This window comes from Muscardinus avellanarius (genome assembly GCF_963383645.1).
Source record: "Muscardinus avellanarius genome assembly, chromosome: 8".
Taxonomy (NCBI): domain Eukaryota; kingdom Metazoa; phylum Chordata; class Mammalia; order Rodentia; family Gliridae; genus Muscardinus; species Muscardinus avellanarius.
The window spans coordinates 90,249,347-90,269,668 of record NC_137794.1 but is presented as its reverse complement, the minus strand read 5'-3'; the positions used below and the strand labels follow the sequence as shown (position 1 = coordinate 90,269,668).

Here is a 20,322-nt window from a genome sequence, read left to right as displayed (position 1 = left end):
AAATAGTCTACACTCTTCCTCCTTTTTCTTAATTTCCTTCTAGTCATTCTTCAAAGTCAGTAACTCAGCTTTTCATATACAACCTTGAGTTAACAAAGTTCCCTTCTTAACTGGAACTTGGAACAACTTGATTGCTTTAAAATAAGGCCCATTGGTGTTGAAGACATTGAATTGTCAACAGCTCAAACTCAGATGATCAGCTTTCAGTTGAAAAGGTCAAAACAAAGCCAGTGGGCATCATCAGCAAGAACGTGAAGGAGAAGCAGAGAAGGTTGAAGTCAGGCACAGCAGCGAGGTACGAGGGGAATGGAAGACATGCAGAGTTGTTTCTTCCCCAACACAAAAATCACCTGACAAGAAGTTCAGCACAGCATAGAGGTGCTGGAAAACCTGGTGTCATCTTCACAAACCTTTCCACGCGACTCTGGTTTCAGAAAGCACATTTCACACCTGTCCTCTGCTTCCAAATTAGTGAGATAACTCTAGAAGTTGTTAGGCAAGGATGGTAGTGGCCCTGTCTGCTGATCTTGTTATGGACGGGGGAACTGTTCCGGGGACCCTACTGGAGAGAGAGAGAGATGTAATCGCACATTCTTGTTCTGAACTAGGTATAGATAAAACATTAGTCCCCAGCTGGGCATGGTGGTGCACACTTGTAATCCCAGCACTTGGGAGGCTGAGACAGGAGTATCACACAGGTTCAAAGCCAGCCTCAGCTACTTAGTGAGGCTCTCAACAACTTAGTGAGACCCTGTTTCCAAATAAGGTATAAAAAAAGGTATAGGAGTATATCCCAGAGGTAGAAAAGCCCTTGGGTTCTACCCCCAGTACCACACACAAAAAAACACAGAACACTAGTCTAAACTCATGCTAAAAGCTTAAATGAATTTATTATTACAAAGATGGAAACATAAAAGATAGTTTAATACAGCCCGATACTATCCCTACTTGGGATAGTATAGTGGGGTAGCTTGAAAAGAAGTCACAGGAGTCCTAAATACAAAACAGCTTTTAGAGATACATAGTCCCCCATCTTGCTCTACCACATAATCCTTTGCCCTAGGTGTAAGCCCGCCCCTTAACTCCGTGAAGGCCCCTTTTGTTATAATTATGGGGATTTCTGGCCCAGCAAAAAACCTTCATGCCTTACTGCAGGTATAAGCCTAGGTTTCTTTGTTAAGACCAGAATGACCCACAAGGTCAGGGGCCACATGGTATCTGCTCCCCTTTCACAAGGTCAATACTCTCCTCCCATACTCTCAGAGAATTCTTAGCTTCTTGATAGATGTCATTTATTATGCAAACCTGTTTTTAGAATGTGAAGGTCCTAGGTCCCAACTCCTCTATCCACTTGCTAATTTCTTTTATTGAGGGTACTTTGCATTATAACAGCTAAGAGTCTGGCAATAACCAGGCCCTAACTGCTTTTCTTTTTGCATTTTTGAACTCCACTTTTGATAAACCAATTTTTGATGTATATTAGTACCAAGACTTTTTTCGAATATTTTTAGGTCATTTCCTAATACTGGTACATTCTCTGAAGGAAGTCCTAACAGGCTCCATTCCATGACCCTTTGGAGGCGTTCTCTGCATGGCCCCAGCTCCCTATAAGATGTCAGAGTCTCAAGCACCCCATTATCTAGTTTTGCTCTCCACAGGTGTTTATGCTGGGGCTGGGGATGAGGAGAGGACCACCCTTGGGAAGACCCACCCTGCTCCTTTCCCCCTGCAGGAGGCCATCCTTCCCTCTCCAGCAGCAACACTCCCTGACCCTGTCCTTTTGCTCTTCCCTGCTTTCCCCTCCTTCCCACTGCTCCAGTCTTGGCTGCTCTTTGTGGTAGAGGAAGGTGGGGGGAGGTGAAGTGGCTTTCATGCTGTCCTTTAAAACATTTTATCTCCCATTAAGGAAGGAAAAGAAAGTTTAGGAGAGACTAATATAAGTAACAAAGCTCATACCTCTTCATTGCCCGCATCCTTTGCCTCCATTAGAAGTAAGCTTCAGGAAGGGTGGTGCAGCCTCTGTCTTATTTGCTGCTGAGAACAATACCTACTTGATGGTAGAATAGTGAATATTTATTAAATGTAAATGAAGGAAGGAAGGAATTAATGACTAGAGCTCAGCAACATTCTAGTCCTACTAAAGGAGCCACATTAAACTGAGACCTTGAAAGAGATCTATGATTCATAGTATAATATTAATGCCTCTGAAAAACATGTGGTAAAAAATAAATTGGGTAAGAAAACACAATATAATGAATCACAGGTAAAAAAAAAAAAAAAAAAAAAAAACCAGATGACCTAGTCCAATAATGTTACCATGAGAACTGTAACAGGGGCCCTGTTGGGGTCCTGAACTATTACAATGATATGTAGTCATGGGTTTCTTGTTCTAAGCTATGTGTAGAAAATAATAGCCTGAACTCTTATGCTGTAGGCTTAAGAAATTTTATTATTAAAAAGATGGAAAAATAGGACATAGCTTAGAGTAAAACACTACTCCATAAAGGATGACATAGTGCGATGACTTGAAAAGAAGTCACCAAAGTCTTTTGGATACAGAATTCTTTTATACCAAGTCTTCTGACCTGACTAGATCTGCCCCTTCTGGGGGGGAGGGTAGGGGGTGGGGGCAGGTCTTTTGATGTGGCAATTCCTTCCTGTAGGCCTGCCCTGCCTCCTGTACAGACCCCAAGCCTTTTGTCATACCCCAAAATGGGTTAGTTGATTATCAAGAGCCTGGGATCTCTTTGACAGCTTATGGTATCTCCCTATGTCCTTGGGAAATCTTAGCTTATCTTAGTAATGTAAAAGACCATGGCTTTCTCTATTTTCTTGCTAATTATCCTTGGTGCCTAGAACTCTGCAACCCCTTCTCAATACCAGCACATTAATACATTTTGAAGCCCTTTCCCAATACGGGTACAAATAATACTCAAAAGAGATTAGATAAGATCTTATGTACTCCAAAATGATCGTGCTACACAAGATGTCATTTGGTTTGCCAGATTCAAAAATCTCTACCAGATTTCTGGAATCTGGGTGTGGGGATGGCAAAAGGAGAGGCAGCAGAAGCCCAAAGCCACCAGAGATGGTGGAACATTCTAGAGAAGGGCAGGGAGCTCTGGGGAGAGTTAGAGCGTGCCAAAGGATGGAGATATCTAAAGGAGATAGATTGGGAACCTACCCAAGAAGGGAGGTAAAGAAAGAATCAATGAGAGGCTCCACCTGTTTGAATAACTGCCAGGGGCTCTGGCAGCTGGAACTGCCAAGCACATTTCTCAAAATCACGTGCCAACCAAGACCTAGTTCCTGGCAGCCTCTCTGTATAACTTGCCCCTGCTCCGGCCCCATCCCTCAGGGTTTACTAGCAATACTCCAGCAGAAACATGCTTCCGCACAAACATGACTCACAGCAAGTGTCTTCTTTTCTTAAGTGATTTTTTTTCAATGCTGGGAATTAAACCCAGGGCCTCACTCATGCTGTGCAAGTGCTCTATCACTGAGCTATATCCCAGAACTTTTTTCTTATTTTGAGAGACAGGGTCTTGCTAAATTGCCCCAGGCTGGCCTTGAAATTTTGCCCTCCTGCCTCAACCTCACAAATAGGTGAGATTATAGCTTTGAAGTTATATTTATACTTTTATTTGATTTCAAATGATAAGGTGCCATAATGTAACAAAATAAAATTGCTTCAAGGAAACATTTACCATTGGTTATAGCTGGCTTGTGGATTTTATTTATTTATTTATCTATTTATTTACTTTGGTACTAGGGATTGAACTCAGGGGCATTCTAACTCCAGCCTACACCCTTAGCACTTTACACTTTTATTTTTATTCTAATTTGAAACAGGATCTCACTAAACTGCTGAGGGTCTAAGTTGATCAGACTGGTTTTGAACCTTGGGTCCTCCTGTCTCAGCCTCCCAAGTACTGGGATGACAGGCGTGTACTACCACACCCGGCTTTGTGGATTTTATAGGTTCCTCTTTTGTCCTGAACTGTCTTCTTTTTGCAGGGAACACTGTTGTCTGGCTAGTCACACTTGCGACCATGATGCCTAAACTTTGCCTTCTAGGCGTCCTTGTGGGTTTCCTCCTGACTGGTGGAGTGGGTAAGTCCTTCATTACTTTGTAATTGCCAGTAGCTTTGTCACTTGAGCCTGATCCAAGAACTGTTAAAAATGGCATTGATTTTTTTTTCTGGCTTTGAAAACATTTCAGAACAGACATGGGGTCAGCTTCTGTGTGCAACCTAGTAGGTACCTAAGCCCTACTAAGGAGAGGCACTGTCTGTAATGGGTGCAAGGAACTTCACAGTAGACAAATGTCCTCTCTCTCTCTCTCTCTCTCTCTCTCTCTCTCTCTCTCTCTCTCTCTCTCTCTCTGTCTCTCTCTCTCTCTCTCTCTCTCTACCTCTACCTATCTATCTCTCTCATTCTCTCTCTTCCCCAGGATTTCTTTTTCTTTAAAGGGACACTGTTGCATAATGGTTAAAAGCACAGGTTCCCTAAGCCAAACTATTAAGAGTCTGGATTTCAACTTTGCCATTTACTACCTAGGAAAACTTAGGCAGTTTACTTGCAACCCTGTACCTCAATTTCCCTACTCTTAGAATGGGAATTATAGGTCATTGTGAAGAGTCAATGAGTTAACATATATCCCAAGTCCTTAGAGCGGTGCCTGGCACAGACTAGGGAATGTAAGCAACTTTGAGAATGTTCTAATAATGTTTACAGAGAAAGCTTCCAAGAACGTAGAACATCTAATCACCATACTATAGCTCTGAGCAAGGCCATCGGAATCCCAAATCAACAGATGGGTACCTCTCAGTGTAAGTTACTTCAGTAATTCCCTGTGACTGTGCACTTGTCCAGAGACTGATACAGGAAAATAATTCAAGCCTCCATCTCTCAGAAACCTATTAGAGTAGACTATGTCTCTGGTCTTTGGTCATAAGGATGCATTCAGCAGGAGTCCTGCCAAAATGACCTTGGCTCTTCATTTTACCAAGCATATATCCTTGGACTAGACATACAACTACTTTAAGCCTCAGTTTCCCCATGTGGAAAATGTAGTAATAAAAATACCTATCTTATTTGGGAATTAAGTAAGAGGACAGGTTTTGAGCACAGTACTTGATATTCATTGACTGATCATATCTGAATGTTTAATGAACGCCAGCCAGAAGGAGGAGGGAGAAAAGGAGAGGAGAAAGAACCTATTCTGCCTCTTCCATTAGCTCCTTTCTCTGAAATGGGCTCTGGAGTTAGATTGTCTGGGTACAAACTCAGCCTCACCATTGGCTGCTGGGCAAATTTCTTATCTCTCCAAGGCTTAGCTTTTCTTCTGTAAGAGGAATTCTGCAAAAGTCTCTCCTCATAGAAGAGCTGGGCAAATTTAGTGAGTGAATAAAGATAAAGGTCCCTCAGTGCTTGGTGCAGACTAAGGTGTTATTGCTGGTGGTAGCAGTGATGTCATTATAAAATAAGAGAAGAAATCCAAAGACATGTAGGACGAGAGTGTGATGCTGTCTATCTTCAGGCTAGCAAATCAATTCTAAGCAGGTCTTCAAGAAACCATGCCTATCATTTCTTTTTTCTTTTTTCTTTTTTTTTTTTTTGGTGGTACTGGGGGTGGAACCCAGAGGCTTTCTACCTCCGGGCTATACTCCCAGACCTTTTTTATATTTTATTTGGAAACAGGGTCTCACTAAGTTGCTGAGAGCCTCACTAAGTAGCTGAGGCTGGCTTCGAACCTGTGCGATCCTCCTGTCTCAGCTTCCCAAGTGCGGGGATTACAAGCGTGTGCCACCACGCCCGGCTGACTATCATTTCTTGAGAACTTCCAAAATTTTTTTTATCCTAAGTATGATTAATCAGGTGGTGACTGGGGTGAGCAAAATTAGCTGTTGCAACAGACCCTTTCCAAGTACACAGACCCTTTCCAAGTACTATTTGACATACTGCTGGAGATCCAAAAATACAAAGAAAAACAAATAACAACACTAACAATATTTGGTGGGAAAGAATAAATAAATTCAATTCATTAGAAATTAATAAACTTTGAAACTTCAGATCTGAGCTCATGGGTTGAGAGTATTTTCTTGCATCTTAATAAGATGGTATTTGAGAAAAGATGCAAAGGAGGTGGAGAAATGAACCCAGTGGAGGTCCAGGGAAAGAGGGATCCAAGAAGGGAAGGGCCAATGATGGAGCAAGAGAAAGGAGACCACTCTGTAGGAGCAAAGATGAGGGCAACAGAAGGGGAGACCAGGGAGAAAACAGAGAACGTGTTTCCTGACTCCTCCTCCTTCTGCCTAACTTCTTGGCCCTTGCTTGAGTCTTTGAACCCTAGAATAAAGGTAGGTCAAAGGTCTCTTGCCTTGATGAATGAGGTTGGGCTACCCACATAATGTGATTTGAAGAAGAAAGTCCAAGTCATGTCAGAGCAAGGTCAGCCCCTTCCCTGCCACAGCTGCTCTCCAGGACATTAGACCCCACGGCTGGGTCTTGAGCAGTTTCCCCATTAGTGTGCACCAATTCATCAGAGCAAATTTGCTCGGGAACTTACAGCCCAGAGGCAGGCAGGTGAAGAGAGCTACTCAGGTATAGAACAGCAAAGGCAGAACCCCCTGAGGCAGGACACAGGAACTGAGCAAGAATCTGAGAAAGAAGGAATCCAGGGCAGGGCTGAGGTCCTGGAGCCAAAACTGATCCCAGGCAAATTTTGTCTAGAAGTGCTTGCTGGTCATAGAGTATCTCCTGGAAAGGTGGACAGGTGGTCTTGGGGTGGATCTTCCATCTCAATCATTATGTCGCATTGCTATCTGAGAAAGAACTAAGAAAAATATTCTTTCACCAAAATTTATTTCCTTTATAACTTACATGCCATAGAAGGACATCCCATACATTTTTGGCCCATGGAGCACATCATTCTGAAACTTCTCCTTGAGCTGGGAATATATTTCAGCAGCACAGTGCTTGCATAGGATCTACGAGCTCCTGAGTTAATCCCCAAAACTGGGGAAAAAAAATAAAATTTTGCCAGGCATCAAAATCATCACATTAAAGAGTCCAACCTGTTGATTGCCGGACTACCTACAGTGAGAACAACTACTCCAGGGAATCCTGGAACAGGTGTAATGTTAAAAAAACTACTGCTAAAAACAATAGTGCTCATGGTGAAACGGGGGTTTCTTGCGAGAAAACCCCGGCGAGTTCTTGTCTACGGAGAGCGAAGAATGACACCCGCAGACCTCAGGAAGGGGAGTAAAAGGTTTATTGGAAGCAGCAGGGAATGGGGCAAGGGTGGCTGAACACCCCCAAAGGGGCTGGAACTCTGGGTCCAGCAGCTGCCTTCAGGACAATACTTGAGAGTAGCCCAAGCCAAATTGCCTTCAGGTGCAGGCTACTTTCTTCTGGAGTCCACGGGATCTGCCAGAAGGGAATAGAGAAAAGTGGCCGAACACCCCATAGGGGCGGTCGGAACTCCGGGGTCCAGTAGCTGCCTTCAGGGTCACTACCCTGAAGTGTCGCCCGAGCCAAGTGCCCATCAGTTGCAAACTACTTTCTCCCAGAGTCCACGCGATCTGCCAGAAAAGAGGTACAGGTCACCCCTAGGGGCCTGGTCAGCCATGATGTCCAGCAGAGGCCTTCAGGTCACTACTCGAGAGTCACCCGAGCCACGTGCCCTCAGATGCACTCTGCTTTCTCTCAGGGCCAACATGACCTGCAAGAGAGAACAGCTTCCCAAAAGGGGAGGGGGTCCCGAGCGGGGACTTCCCGCTCTTGCCATCTGACTGGCCAATGCCTGACCACTTGCAAGTCCGTTTGTGGTTAGGGTGACTCCAAGGAGAATTTGCATAGGACATTTGCAAGTTCTTTGAAGGGTCTCCTTTCAGGAATGCTTGCTCGGTGGGTTTGTTGATTAGGAAACTCAGGATGGCTTTGTGAAGCTCTGGCCTTCTTATCTCTGAGCCTTTGGAATTTCAGGCATTTGTCGCCCCTCAGGAAACTCAGGAAATTAGCTTTTTTCTACCAAGGCCTTTTCCCTATCTGCCTATTTCCTTTCTATCTCCTCAATGGTAATGTTAAATGTTATTCTTATTCTTTTTATTTTTAGGGACAAAAAATGTCCATGAAACTCTGAAGCCTCAGAGGGTACGATTTCAGTCCCGAAATTTCCACAACATTCTGCACTGGCAGCCTGGGAAGGCGCTTACCGACAACAGCGCTGCCTATTTTGTGCAATACAAACTGTAAGTAAATCGAGCTTCCTCCAGCTAACAGAGAAGGCCCCAGGGAATCTATGTTTTGGAATGAGATGAGGGGTTAACATCTGAGCTTTCATCAGAAGGGTTGAAAAGAAACAGAGGGAGGGGCAGAAGTGACGTGTCTTCCCTGAAGTAGACCTGAGAACCAGAAAAGCATGATGCCCTGCAGTTTTTAGGGCAGATACTTTAGCCCTAGCAAACTCAGTGCTGAGACCGCGGGCTCATGGCAGGCTCTTAATGCAGAGCTGTCAAATGAATGCTGGAAGTCACTCGTTTGTACATAGCTAGTACTCAGTGAAGGCCAAACTCTCCATAGCCTAAATGAACTTGTGGCAATTGTTAAGGTGTGTGTAAAATATATTTTTACCTAAATATCACTTGTACAGTGCGTTTACTACTTAGGAAATTCTTTTGAAACATTATGACTCCTCTGTCACGTTAATGACACAACCTGGAGCCAGCTGCTACTTGCCACTCTCACGTGATCCTCAGGTAATCTTGCTAGAGTTGCCAACACTCAGATATAATCAACTTCTCTCCTGGATTAAGGTTTGGAAACACACTTTGCTGATTTGAAAATGACAGGCTGTTTTCTCTCATACATTCCCTTGGGGAGGGGGCCTTGAGTCTATTTCTATCCTGAAAGTTTGAAATGCTGAATAAGCATGAGAAAGGAGGTTATTATTGTTTAGCTTTTATGATTTTTCATTAGAATTTTAGAAAACCAGATGAACATATGAGCCAAAGTAGCAATCTTTATTCCAGAAATTCTCCCTTGTACTCCAGCATGAGATAGGACATAGGTCAGATTTTCCTATTAATTCATTTCAGAAGGAATACCCCAAGTTTCTTAATGTTTAGTTTTTCTTGATTTTTCCTACATATTTTGTATAGCAATTGTAGGATATATAAATTATTATGATAAAGAATTTTCCGTTACAAAAAAAAATACATATGTACAAAGCTGGAGATCTGGAGATGTTTTCATCACATAGAGATCTCTCTCTCTCTCTCTCTCTCTCTCCCCCCCCCTCCCTCCCTCCCTCCCTCTCAATCTGTCTCTCAAAAAAACACGTGAAGTTAATAAAAATTAAACTTCACGGGAAAAAAACCCTAAATTTGTAATTCATTTTCTTGAAGAAAGCTCCCAAGCTTATCTAAGCTTATATAAATTTCAGACTTCGGAATACCTGGATACATTCCTATTTTTATGGTATTTTCAACAATGCAATGCAGATTTATAATTTTGAAACCCTTCACTTAGGTTTTACTGGTTCATGTGGATCTACTATTAATATCGATGCCATTTCAGATAAGACACAAAAATGAAGTATCATAATAAAAGATAAGCCAGTCATTACACCTAAATTCAGCCCGCAAAGACAATGCCTTATCAATAAACAACAATTTAAAATAATCAAATTATGTTTTACATATGTTGTTGGTTCTCCTTTAATCCTGATATAATGAAACTGCTGTTATGAAGATTACAGAGTTTGAACACCAGTCTTCCTCCTTGATGTGACTAGAAAGTTAAATTCCAAGTCTGTCAACAGTTATTTAGGGCACCCTTCCTCCCCAGCCTCCACGTGCTGCTCCTCTCCCCACCATACCTATTGCATTTGTTCAGATTTGTGATTCCTAAGGAAGTAAAGCCGTTACACCCCTGCCTGGCCTCAGGCAGAGTGGACCTGTTGCCTCTGTGTTTCACCACCTTTCTCCAGGGGCTCCGGCCCTTGCTCCCAGCCTCTGGTCACAGTGCTCCCCTTGGAGCCCTCACTCCAACTTCCACTCAGTTTTCAAGAAAGAAATGAGCTGTATGTGTTTGGTAAGCCTCACCTGAGAGGAAGGCGGTGGTAACTTCTCAGAATCAGCTGTATTACTCAACAGCAAGCTGATGAGAAGCGGTGAAGAACCACAGTGTGGAAACCTCAGCAACACCACAGAGGTAAAGAATGAGTACGTAAAAATGGAAGTTGGTCTCCACACCAGAAGGAACACTTCACCAAGTATTACAAAAATATAAACTTTGATCTTAATGACACAGAAGGCACCAGGGTTGAATATATCTTTCAGCAGACTCTTTGGTTAGCAAGAAGAAAAATTTAAATATTCTTAAAAATAACCATCAGCTCTCACAGTGGTACTGATATTGGAGGGCAGGTTTCAACACCAAAAAAAAAAAAAAGAAGTCTCCTCTGAAGGAGAGAGAACTCAGATCTCTGTCTTCTTTCTTAGGTATGGAGAGAAACAATGGAAAAATAAAGAGGACTGCTGGGGCACTCAAGAACTCCTTTGTGATCTTACTAATGAAACCTCAGATCCACAGGAACTCTATTATGCCAGAGTGAAGACGGTCTCAGCTGGGAGCTACTCAGCCTGGAGCATGACCCGGCGCTTCATTCCCTGGTGGGAAAGTGAGTTCCTTCTGGGGAATTTCTTTGCCTTTGCTCTTCCTGCCCTTGAACAGCCTCAAGAAGCCTGGCCAGGCCCCATGCATTGCTGAGACCTGTACCATCATCTCCTTTGTTGGAGTTCTCAGAACATCTAGGGCATAGCTTTTATTATCTCATTTGCCAGCCCAGGAAATCAAGGGGCAGAGGTTCAGTCTTCGCTCCAATTCCACAGTCTGTGTTACCTGAGTCAGGACTCAAATTCTGCTGCTGCTTCTGGCAAAGCCTTCACTGACTTATTGCCAGACTGACATTTGTAAAAAATAAAATATTTTTAGACAACATAAAAGGAGCCATATTGCCCAATCCCTTCCCAAAATAAGAGGGTTAAGTGGCTGAAAATATCCATGTTCAATGAGTTTTCTGTTGGGAAATTAAGACTCGGTCACCTCCCCAAAAGGAGAGACCAAAATTACTCTCAGGATCATTTCTGGGTGATGTTTATTTCCTCTTCAAGTTTATTCATAATCACAGAAGCATACAATTGAAGACACAAATTATAAAATTAGCCACTACTAGCAGACCTCGTATAAAATATTAGAGGAAAGGGAGGGACAGAAACGAGTTTAATTTGCACATGTATAAAGATATGCACTACAAAACAGGAAATAACACAGATATTTTGCACAACCCTCATAGTTGCATTGAGTCATGATGCTATAATTAATAATGATAACCTTTCCCAAATTATTAAATCAATGTTCAGTGTCTTCAGCCAGCACTTTTTCTGATGTTTGCTTGACATAATCTTACATTAATTTTACCACTAAATATAGAAGTCCAAAAGGCATTCCAGGGAGTCCTGAACATACTTCTATCGGATTCTGCTGCATTTATACTTACTCTATTTCCCCCTTGACAGTCAGAACTTATCAACCTAGACAACACAAAAATCTCATTTCCCTTTTCTTGGTTAAATAGCCCAGGAAGCTTCAAATGGTCAGGAGGCAGTCTCAATTTTCCAATTCTTTGAAATTATTTTTGTTACAAAGCAGAAGAAGTAATGGTCAAACCTACAGAAAACTAAATTTCATGTACTGTTCACTTTGCGTAATTGTGAGGTTGTCGTTCTCTTTTCCATTTGTGCCTCCTACACCAGTTACAGAAGAAATAGCACCATATACTGGCCACAGGCTTAACGAATATACCAACTCAAACGCCACCCTACAAAAAGTCTCTCCAATGGCATTTTCAAATATTTACTCACCTTACCATAAAGCCAGGAATTTCTGAGTCCTGAGATAAATGGTAAACCCAAATATTCTGCCGGAAGTGGTGGCACATGCTTGTAATCCCCGCGCTTGGGAGGCGGAGACAGGAGGATTGCGCAGGCTCAAAGCCAGCCACGCTGGCTTAAGAGACCCTGTTTCCAAGTTTTAAAAAGTATAAAAATAGATCTGGGAGTGTAGATGAGAGGTAGAAGGATTTCCAGGAACCCCAGTACCACCAAAAAAACAAACAAAAAACAAAAACAAAACAAAACAAAAAAAACAAATATTCCTGTGGCTACGAGACTTTGTTTCACTTCTTCACACTGATAATATCTTTACCTTGTGGGGGGGCTGCTAATGAATAGGGCGTTTATTATATCCATGGGTGTCTTGTGGTGGGGAGGAATCTGCTGATAAAAGAATTAAAGCAGTAAATAAAAATCAAAGTAAAGACCATTAAACTAGAAGTTTCACACCAGACATGGTGGTGCATGCTTGTAATTCCAGCGCTTGGGAGGCTGAGACAGGAGGATGGCACAGGTTAGAAGCCAGCCTCAGCTACTTAGTGAGGCTCTCAGCAATTTAGAGAGACTCTGTTTCCAAATAAAGTATAAAATAGGTCTGGGAGTACAGCCCGGAGGTAGAAAAGCCATAGGACAGAAGGAAGAGAAAAGAGGAGAGCTTAATATGTAAGAAACTATAGGCTGAAAAGAGAAAAAGATCATTGTTTAATATATGTTAAAACCAATCCCATGGAGGCCAAACACCTGGGCCATTGTGACCGATTAACTCCAGAAAGTCCAGAAGCAACAATTACTTTGCCTCATGGATTGTACTTCCATTCTGAAGCTCTCCCCACTTTGTATACTATCATATCTATAGCAAATATAGGGCCACTTCAAGCAGTACTTTCCTTCCCAAAAGTTTTTTTAAAATACTCTTAGTTCTAGATCAGCAGATATTTTCCACCTACTACGTAACTTTGCTACTGGTATTTACAGAAACTTGTCCCAAGACCTGGTCCTTTTTTTAGATAGTATCTGTAATGACTCAACAAACCCTTTTTATCTGGAGTTCCTTTGATTTCACAAGTTTTAGTTTAGTAGTACTAAGGGATCTGTTATACCTCTTTTAACTGGTGTAATGTCCAGTTAGATCCAAATTAGTTGGGTCATGTCTAAAATGAGCGATACAATAGAATTAAGAAAACATCTTTTTATTGTCTTGTTTGTTTATTGTGTTGTTTTATGGGTTTTGGTTTCCAACCTCCAATTAGCAAAAGGAAGAAATAGAAATTGAATAAACCAATCTGGTTTGTAGCACAATTTTTCAAGGAATAACTTAAAACTCAAGCCCAAGGTACTCAGGAAACTATTCTCTAGTTGAGGAAAAAATGGTTTTATGATTAAGCTAGTGTTTACCAGTGAGGAAAATTTGTAGAATAGCTTATTATATTGAAACTTAGAAAGGATGTCAATTTCAAATTATTCATCAAACAAAACCTTAGGCTAGTCAAGTACAAATAGCAAAAGACATTGGCTGAGATGCCAGGAGACTTTAGCTCAATTCTATTTAAATTGAGTAGTATTTTCTTAAGAAGGGTTTGGTTTCTTTCTATATGGCCACCTCTCTATTAAAAAGAGAAAAGAATCTGGGTTTGTTGGCACATGCTTGTAATCCCAGTACGTGGGAGGCTGAAAGAGGAGAATCTCAGGTTCAAAACCAGCTTCAGTAATTTAGTAAGGCCCTCAGCAACTTAGCCAGACCCTCTTTCAAAATAAAAAAATAAAAAGGACTAGGTTGTAGCTCAATGATAGAAGGCCTCTGGGTTCAATCCCCAGTACTATTACAAAAATTAAGAGAAAGAAAGGAAGGGGAAGAAAAAGAAAGAAAAAAAAACACATTAGACAGTGTTCTTCAAAAAGCCTTTTTATTCTAGGGCCTTGTAGTTAAAGAGTAAGAAATCCAGTCTATAAAACAGTTAAAATTGGAGCTACTCACATGGAAGCAATCTTGAGGACCTGCCAGTTCAGTTGTCTCCCTGCCCTCAAGCTTGGCTCTCTGTTCCCACAGCTCCTAAGACTTTCTGTCAAAGGTGTTTTGAAAATCATGTCTCTAGGACTATAGAACAGCATGTTCCTAGAGCCTGTGATACAAGGTAATGAGCCACCTGTATGCACTGGCTCACCTGAGACCTGTTTCTGAGCAGTAGGATGTTATCTGAAATAAAGAAGTTATGATTCTTAGTGTCTAAGGTAAAAGTAGCATTTGATGCTTGGTAAGATAATGATACTATCTGACTCTAAAATTTCTTGGGTTAAAAATACATACAAAGCCAGGTGTGGTGGCACACACCTATAATCCCGGTATTTGAGAGGATGAGACAGGAAGATTGCAGGATATAGACTGAGGCCTCAGCAACTTAGTGAAACCCTGTTTCAAAATATTAAAAAAAAAAACAAGGTTGGGGGGCATAGCTTGGAGGTAGAATGCCCCTGGGTTTAACCTCCAATAAACCCCCCCCCAGATAGATATGGACTTTTAGAATAAGCCTGATATGGAGTGCTATAAACAGATTAAATGATCACTTCATGTTTCTATTTACTTAGCAATTATTTATAATATATTATGTTTTGGTCATAATTATAGGTCCTAAAAGAAATATGGCAAGCACAGCAGACATAGAGAAGTTTCCTTCTTCCTAGAGTTTTCTGTTTTATAGGGAAGATAGGTGTTAATAAAATAATCACACATTCATGAAATGATACTTGTGACCGGTGGTGTAAAAGACAGATCCACACTGCTATGATAGTCTCACTAAGGAAGAACCTGGCCAGGAATGTCAGAAAAGTGTCCCCAGGGAAGTGCCCCTTGACCTGATACCTAAAAATAAATAGTTGTTAAACAGACAGAGGAGAGAGGAGAGCATTCCAGGCACAGGGAACAGCATTTGCAAAGGGCCCCTACCAGGAGAAAGAATGATAAATGCAGGGACTAAAAGGCAGCTGCGATGGTCATTACTGGGAAAGAGGGTTCTATTGCTCATCTCTCCACTAAAGCTTGAGAGGCCAGCTGGTGAAGAAAAGCAGGTGTATTCAAAGCCAGCCTCGAGGAAGACAGACTTTTTCTGTCTCAGATCTTCATCTTCAAAGAACTCAGAGGTATAAAGTTTTTATAAGAATTTTCTCTCATAAAAGGGGGTGCAGTGGAACATTAGGCAGGAAATGCCTGGGGCTTGTCCTCTTCGCAAAGCATTACTGACTCCGTCACTCTCTCTCAGTCTCTGCAGCCTCCTCTTCACACCAAGGAACCCAGACTTTCTGCGGCAGCACCTGTGTTCTCTTTTCTGAAGGGCTGCTACCTTTTGAGCCTGAGCAGAGGGGAAGCATTGCAGAGGGCTTCTTTAGGATGGAGAATATCATGGGAAAGGAATGTTAAAGATGAGTAGGGAAGGAAGTAACTTCAAGAACAAGATCTTAAAAGCATTAGAGGAAGCCAGGTGTAGTGACGCACGCTTGCAATCCCAGCATTTGGGAGCCTCAGACAGGAGGATGGTGGTTTGCAGACAGCCTCAGCTACTTAGTGAGGTCCATTGCAACTCAGTGAGATTCTGTTTCAAAATAAATTATAAAATTGGGGCTGGGAGTGTAGGTCGGAGGCAGAATGCCCTTGGATTCCATTCCTAGTACCAAAAAAAAAAAAAGTAATTTAAGGAAATAATTTTGTTTTAAAAACCCCTTCCTGGATTGCTCTGATACCTGGTGAAATAGAATATGTAGCAGAGATATGAAAGGAAGTGAGACTGGACGTAGACCTGGTATGATAGTTTCCTGCTAAGAGGTTATGACTTAGCCAGGTGTAGTGGCACATGCCTGTAATCCCAGCACTTGGGAGGCTGAGACAGGGGGATCATAGGTTCAAGGATGGACTCAGCAACATAGTGAGAAACTCAGCAACCTAGAGAGACCCTATTTTTTAAAAATTGGGTTAAGGGTGTGACTCAGATGTAGAATGCACTTGGTTCAATCTCAGTAGGAGAGAGAGAGATGAGGGGGTGAGAGAAAAGAATTTCTTTTCTTTTCTTTTCTTTTCTTTTCTTTTCTTTTTTTTTTTTTTTTTGACAGTGGATCCAGGGCCTACTGCATGCTAGGCAGAGCTCTATCATGTGGCTATATCCCAATACCCTTAAATGTAATTTTAATCAGGGGACTGCATACTCAGACCTGTATGTTATAAAGATCACTTTGGCTCAGTTAAAAAAGCAGAAATAGGACAGATTGGATGCAGATAAGCAAGGTAGTAGGTTACTATAATAGTTTAAAGCACACAGACTTTGTGACATTAAAAATACCATAGTAGATTTATTATTAGAAGTGTTACCTGGTAAGAGGTTTTAAAATTATTCCATAATACATCAGGTTTTTTGTTTGTTTGGTTGTTGTTTTTGTTGTTGTTGGTGGTGTTGTTGTTGTTTGTGGTACTGGGGTTCCTGGGAACCCTTCTACCTCTGGCCTACACTCCCAGACCTATTTTTATATTTTTATTTGGAAACAGGGTCTCTTAAGCCAGTGAGGCTAGCTTCAAACCTGTATGATCCTCCTGTCTCTGCCTCCCAAGTGCGGGGATTACAAGCATGCGCCACCACACCTGGCAGTTCTTGTTTTTCTGATATGAAAGTTGTGACCCTCTTCTATGCATATTATTCTTAGATTAACTATAAAGTTGTCCCAAATCTCCTAGATGTCCAGCTCATGTTGTCAAATTGATTTATCTAAATTATATACTATGCATTTGTTCTTGTAGTGATTTTTTTCTAAGAGTGATATTCTGTTTTCCATGTCAATCAGCATACCATTGATGCTTTGTGTTGATGTTTTTACCTTATTTATTCATCCTTCACTTATTTCAGATCTTCTTTGTTGATTCCTGTTCAGGGTATCAGTTTCTTTGTTTATACAGTCTTTTATTTCTTTCAGGCTCTCTGTGAACTCTTTTCGGAAATCCAGATTGAGAAAGATCCATAAAAAGCAACAAAAACTTAAGAAATTTAATAACCTGAAAGCATAAGAAAGAATTATAGCAATGAAGCAATGAACCCTCACAATCCCATACAAAAAAAGACTTACATAATATCTGCCTTACTCTAAGATCATCTCCCCTTAAACAGCTTTTTATACTTAACTTTCCAAAGCAATTACTGTGAGCTTTGGAAATGTCTTCTTATTGTAGAAATAGGAAGTTTCTGTTTTTGCAGGTAAAAAACTATCTTCAGAGAAACTCCTCAGACTTTGTATTTTAAATAGAGGTAGCATCTCAGTGTAATGACTTTTGCCAGATTTCTGAATGTGATTATAATTTTATGCATGATTTTAATGCATAATGTGTTCATGTGTAATATTTGTCAAATTTTCTATTCTTCAGTGAAAATAGATCCTCCAGTCATAAATATAACACAAGTAAATGAATCTTTGTTGGTGAGTCTTCATACTCCAAATTTGCCATCTAAAGTCCAAAAAGGAAAGAATGTGTCAATGGAAAACTATGATCTAGTATACCGAGTTTTTATAATTAACAATTCACTAGAAAAGGTAGGTTCAAATGAATACATAAGTTTTTTTTATTTAACTAAAATTTTAGCCATATTATATTTTTTCTCTTTGCTACTCTATCTCTTCTTATTTTTCTTAATTTTTATTTTTTTCTTATTTCCCTCCCTCTCATTGATAAGCAATTAGTGCTTAGATTACTGTCCAAATTTATGTGTGTGTGCTTGTGTGTATATATGCTGTATGTGTGCTTCGTGTGTATGTATGTATATGTATGTTGTGTGCATGTCTGTGTTATATGTATATGTGTTTGTAGAGGTATGAGTACATGTGTGTTGCATGTACATGTGTGTATGTATGTATGTGCTGCATGTATGTATGTGCCCTTTCTGTGGATGTGTGTGGTATGCATGTCTGTGTTATGTGTACATGTGTGTATACAGATGAATGTATATGTGTGTTGTATGTAGTTGTGCATGCATATATGTATGTATTTGTGTGCTGTGTGTTTATGTGTGTTGTGTGCATGTTTGTGTTATGTGTATATATGTGTGTGTACAGGCACAAGTATATGTGTGTGTTATATTCATGTGTTTTCATGTGTGTGCATGCATGTGTTGTGTGTATGTATGCGTGCTTTGTGTGCATGTCTGTGTGTTCTGTATATGTCTGTGTTATGTATATGTATGTGTATACAAGTGCAAGTATACATGTATTATGCGGTTACATGTTAGTATATGTGGCATGCATATTGTGTGTGTGTTGTATATGTTCATGTGTGCATTTATGCTCTTTCAGTTACTGAGATTGTCTCCACTTGACCTTTTCTACATATCTAGAAATTGGTATTAGCCGGGCGTGGTGGCGCACGCTTGTAATCCCCGCACTTGGGAGGCAGAGATAGGAGGATCGCGCAGGTTCGAAGCCAGCCGCGTGCGCTGGCTTATGAGACCCAGTTTCCAAATAAAAATGTAAAAATAGGTCTGGGAGTGTAGCCCAGAGGTAGAAGGGCTTCCAAGAACCCCAGTACCACAAAAAAAAAAACAAAAAAACAAAAAAACAAAAAAACAACAACAAAAAAATAAATTGGTATTAATAATATTTAATTCCATTTGACTGCCACAAATGTTCTCTTTTTTGACTTGATACACTTTAGTAGCTCTTGAATCACAGCATTATATACTTGTATGAATTTTGCTATGGCAATTTGCTATTAGAAAATCCATCACTAGTGCCTTTATCTGGTGAACTGAATGTTTCTTTTTTGATGTCCATCTAAGACAGGGTACCTTTCAAGATATCCCACTCAGACTCCTTTATTGGAAAAAGCAGGAGGATTTTATTAGGAGATATAATCAATTTCATGGGCAGCCAGAAACAGGAAGCCGAGGGCTGTTGGGCTGTGTGAGCCAGGATGGGGAAATGGGAAGCAAATTACACAAGGTCCTTTGCTATCTCTGAGGCCACACATCACATGTCCAGTTACCCATGCAAGTCCACTTCATTCTCCACACTGCACAATTCACATTCCTAAAAAAGAGACTGATCACCAGAGCAGTCAGTCAGCTCTCAGGGAGATGTTATGGAGAACTTATTTGGCCACTTGACTTGTACCTTTATCAAGTTGTGGCCCAGGACTCTGGAGAAGAAGGATGTGTCTGGTAGGGAACTTTATGTACCATCTTACTACCATGACCATGTACAAGTTATAGATTTTAATAAAAGAAGAGCAAATAAGTGACTCACTGGAAATAATTTATCATCTGATTTTTTCCTCTTGCATATAGGAACAACTAGTGTATGAAGGGGCTCACAGAGTTGTAAGAATTGAAGCACTCACACCGCGCTCTGGTTACTGCATAGCGGCTGAACTATATCAGCCCATGTTAGACAGAAGAAGTCAGAGAAGTGAAGAGAGATGTGTGGAAATTCCATGACATCCTTGGAACAGCGTGCTCTGCATTATGAAAATCAAACACTGGGTTGGGGATGGCTCATGTTTAAAAAAATCTTATTGAAAGTCATTCTTACATTTTCTTAAAGCAATGTTCACTAATACTTCTTTTGTTATTCATTCTTTCTTCATATTTCACTTGTGAACTGAATTTGAACACATCTCTAAAAATTTAAATTTAAAGAGGGGGCAAAGAATAAAGGGCTCTATAAACTATTGAGCTTTATTTCTAAATGTAACATCCCTAACAATGATCTTCATTCTCCTAAACCTGCAAAAAAAAAATGAAGAATTAACAAATATTAGGCATTTAATAAACTAGTAAGTCTGGGCATGTTGGTGCACACCTGTAATCCTTGTACTTGTGAGGCCAAGACAGCAGGACCTCTGGCTTGAAGCCACTTTCAGCAATCTAGTGAGACAGTTTCCAAGTAAAAAATAAAGCAGGGCTTGCCATATAGCCCAGAGAAGAATTGGTTCAATCCCATGTCTCACAAAAATAAATATATAAGTCAACTGGTATAATAATTTTTTAAAAACTGCAGCCTAAGGCAATCCTGAAGCAATCATTTTTCTCTCTTTTGAGCCAGTTAATTTGACATAGATATGCCAATTTAACATTTTTGTAGGAATGAACACTTTTGTGTGCATTTCTATTTTATATGAACATACTTTTTTCTACACTTATTTCCTATTGTGAAATATCTCTACTTAATCAACCAAAATCTTGTTCTAAAATCTTTTCTATGTAAATAATAGCAGGGTTTTTTTTGGGGGGGGACCTTTATCATTGCTGGATTAATATCTAGACTATCAACAGTAACATGTGAATATCAAAAGAAGCCCACTCAATATAATTTTCCCTGTTTAACACATAGTTACATA

The 20,322-nt window shown here is 40.6% G+C and overlaps 1 protein-coding gene across 1 annotated transcript; it reads left to right on the top strand.

Moving 5' to 3' along the window:
* Positions 1 to 4,052: 4,052 nt before the first annotated feature.
* IL22RA2 (interleukin 22 receptor subunit alpha 2) lies at positions 4,053 to 19,420 on the top strand (the record flags this gene model as incomplete). The annotated part of the gene is made up of 5 exons (XM_080700134.1): positions 4,053 to 4,113; positions 8,123 to 8,258; positions 10,512 to 10,690; positions 17,359 to 17,525; positions 19,271 to 19,420. 5 exons carry the CDS (start codon positions 4,053 to 4,055, stop codon positions 19,418 to 19,420), a joined length of 693 nt encoding a protein of 230 aa, XP_080556260.1.
* Between the last annotated feature and the right edge of the window lie 902 nt (positions 19,421 to 20,322).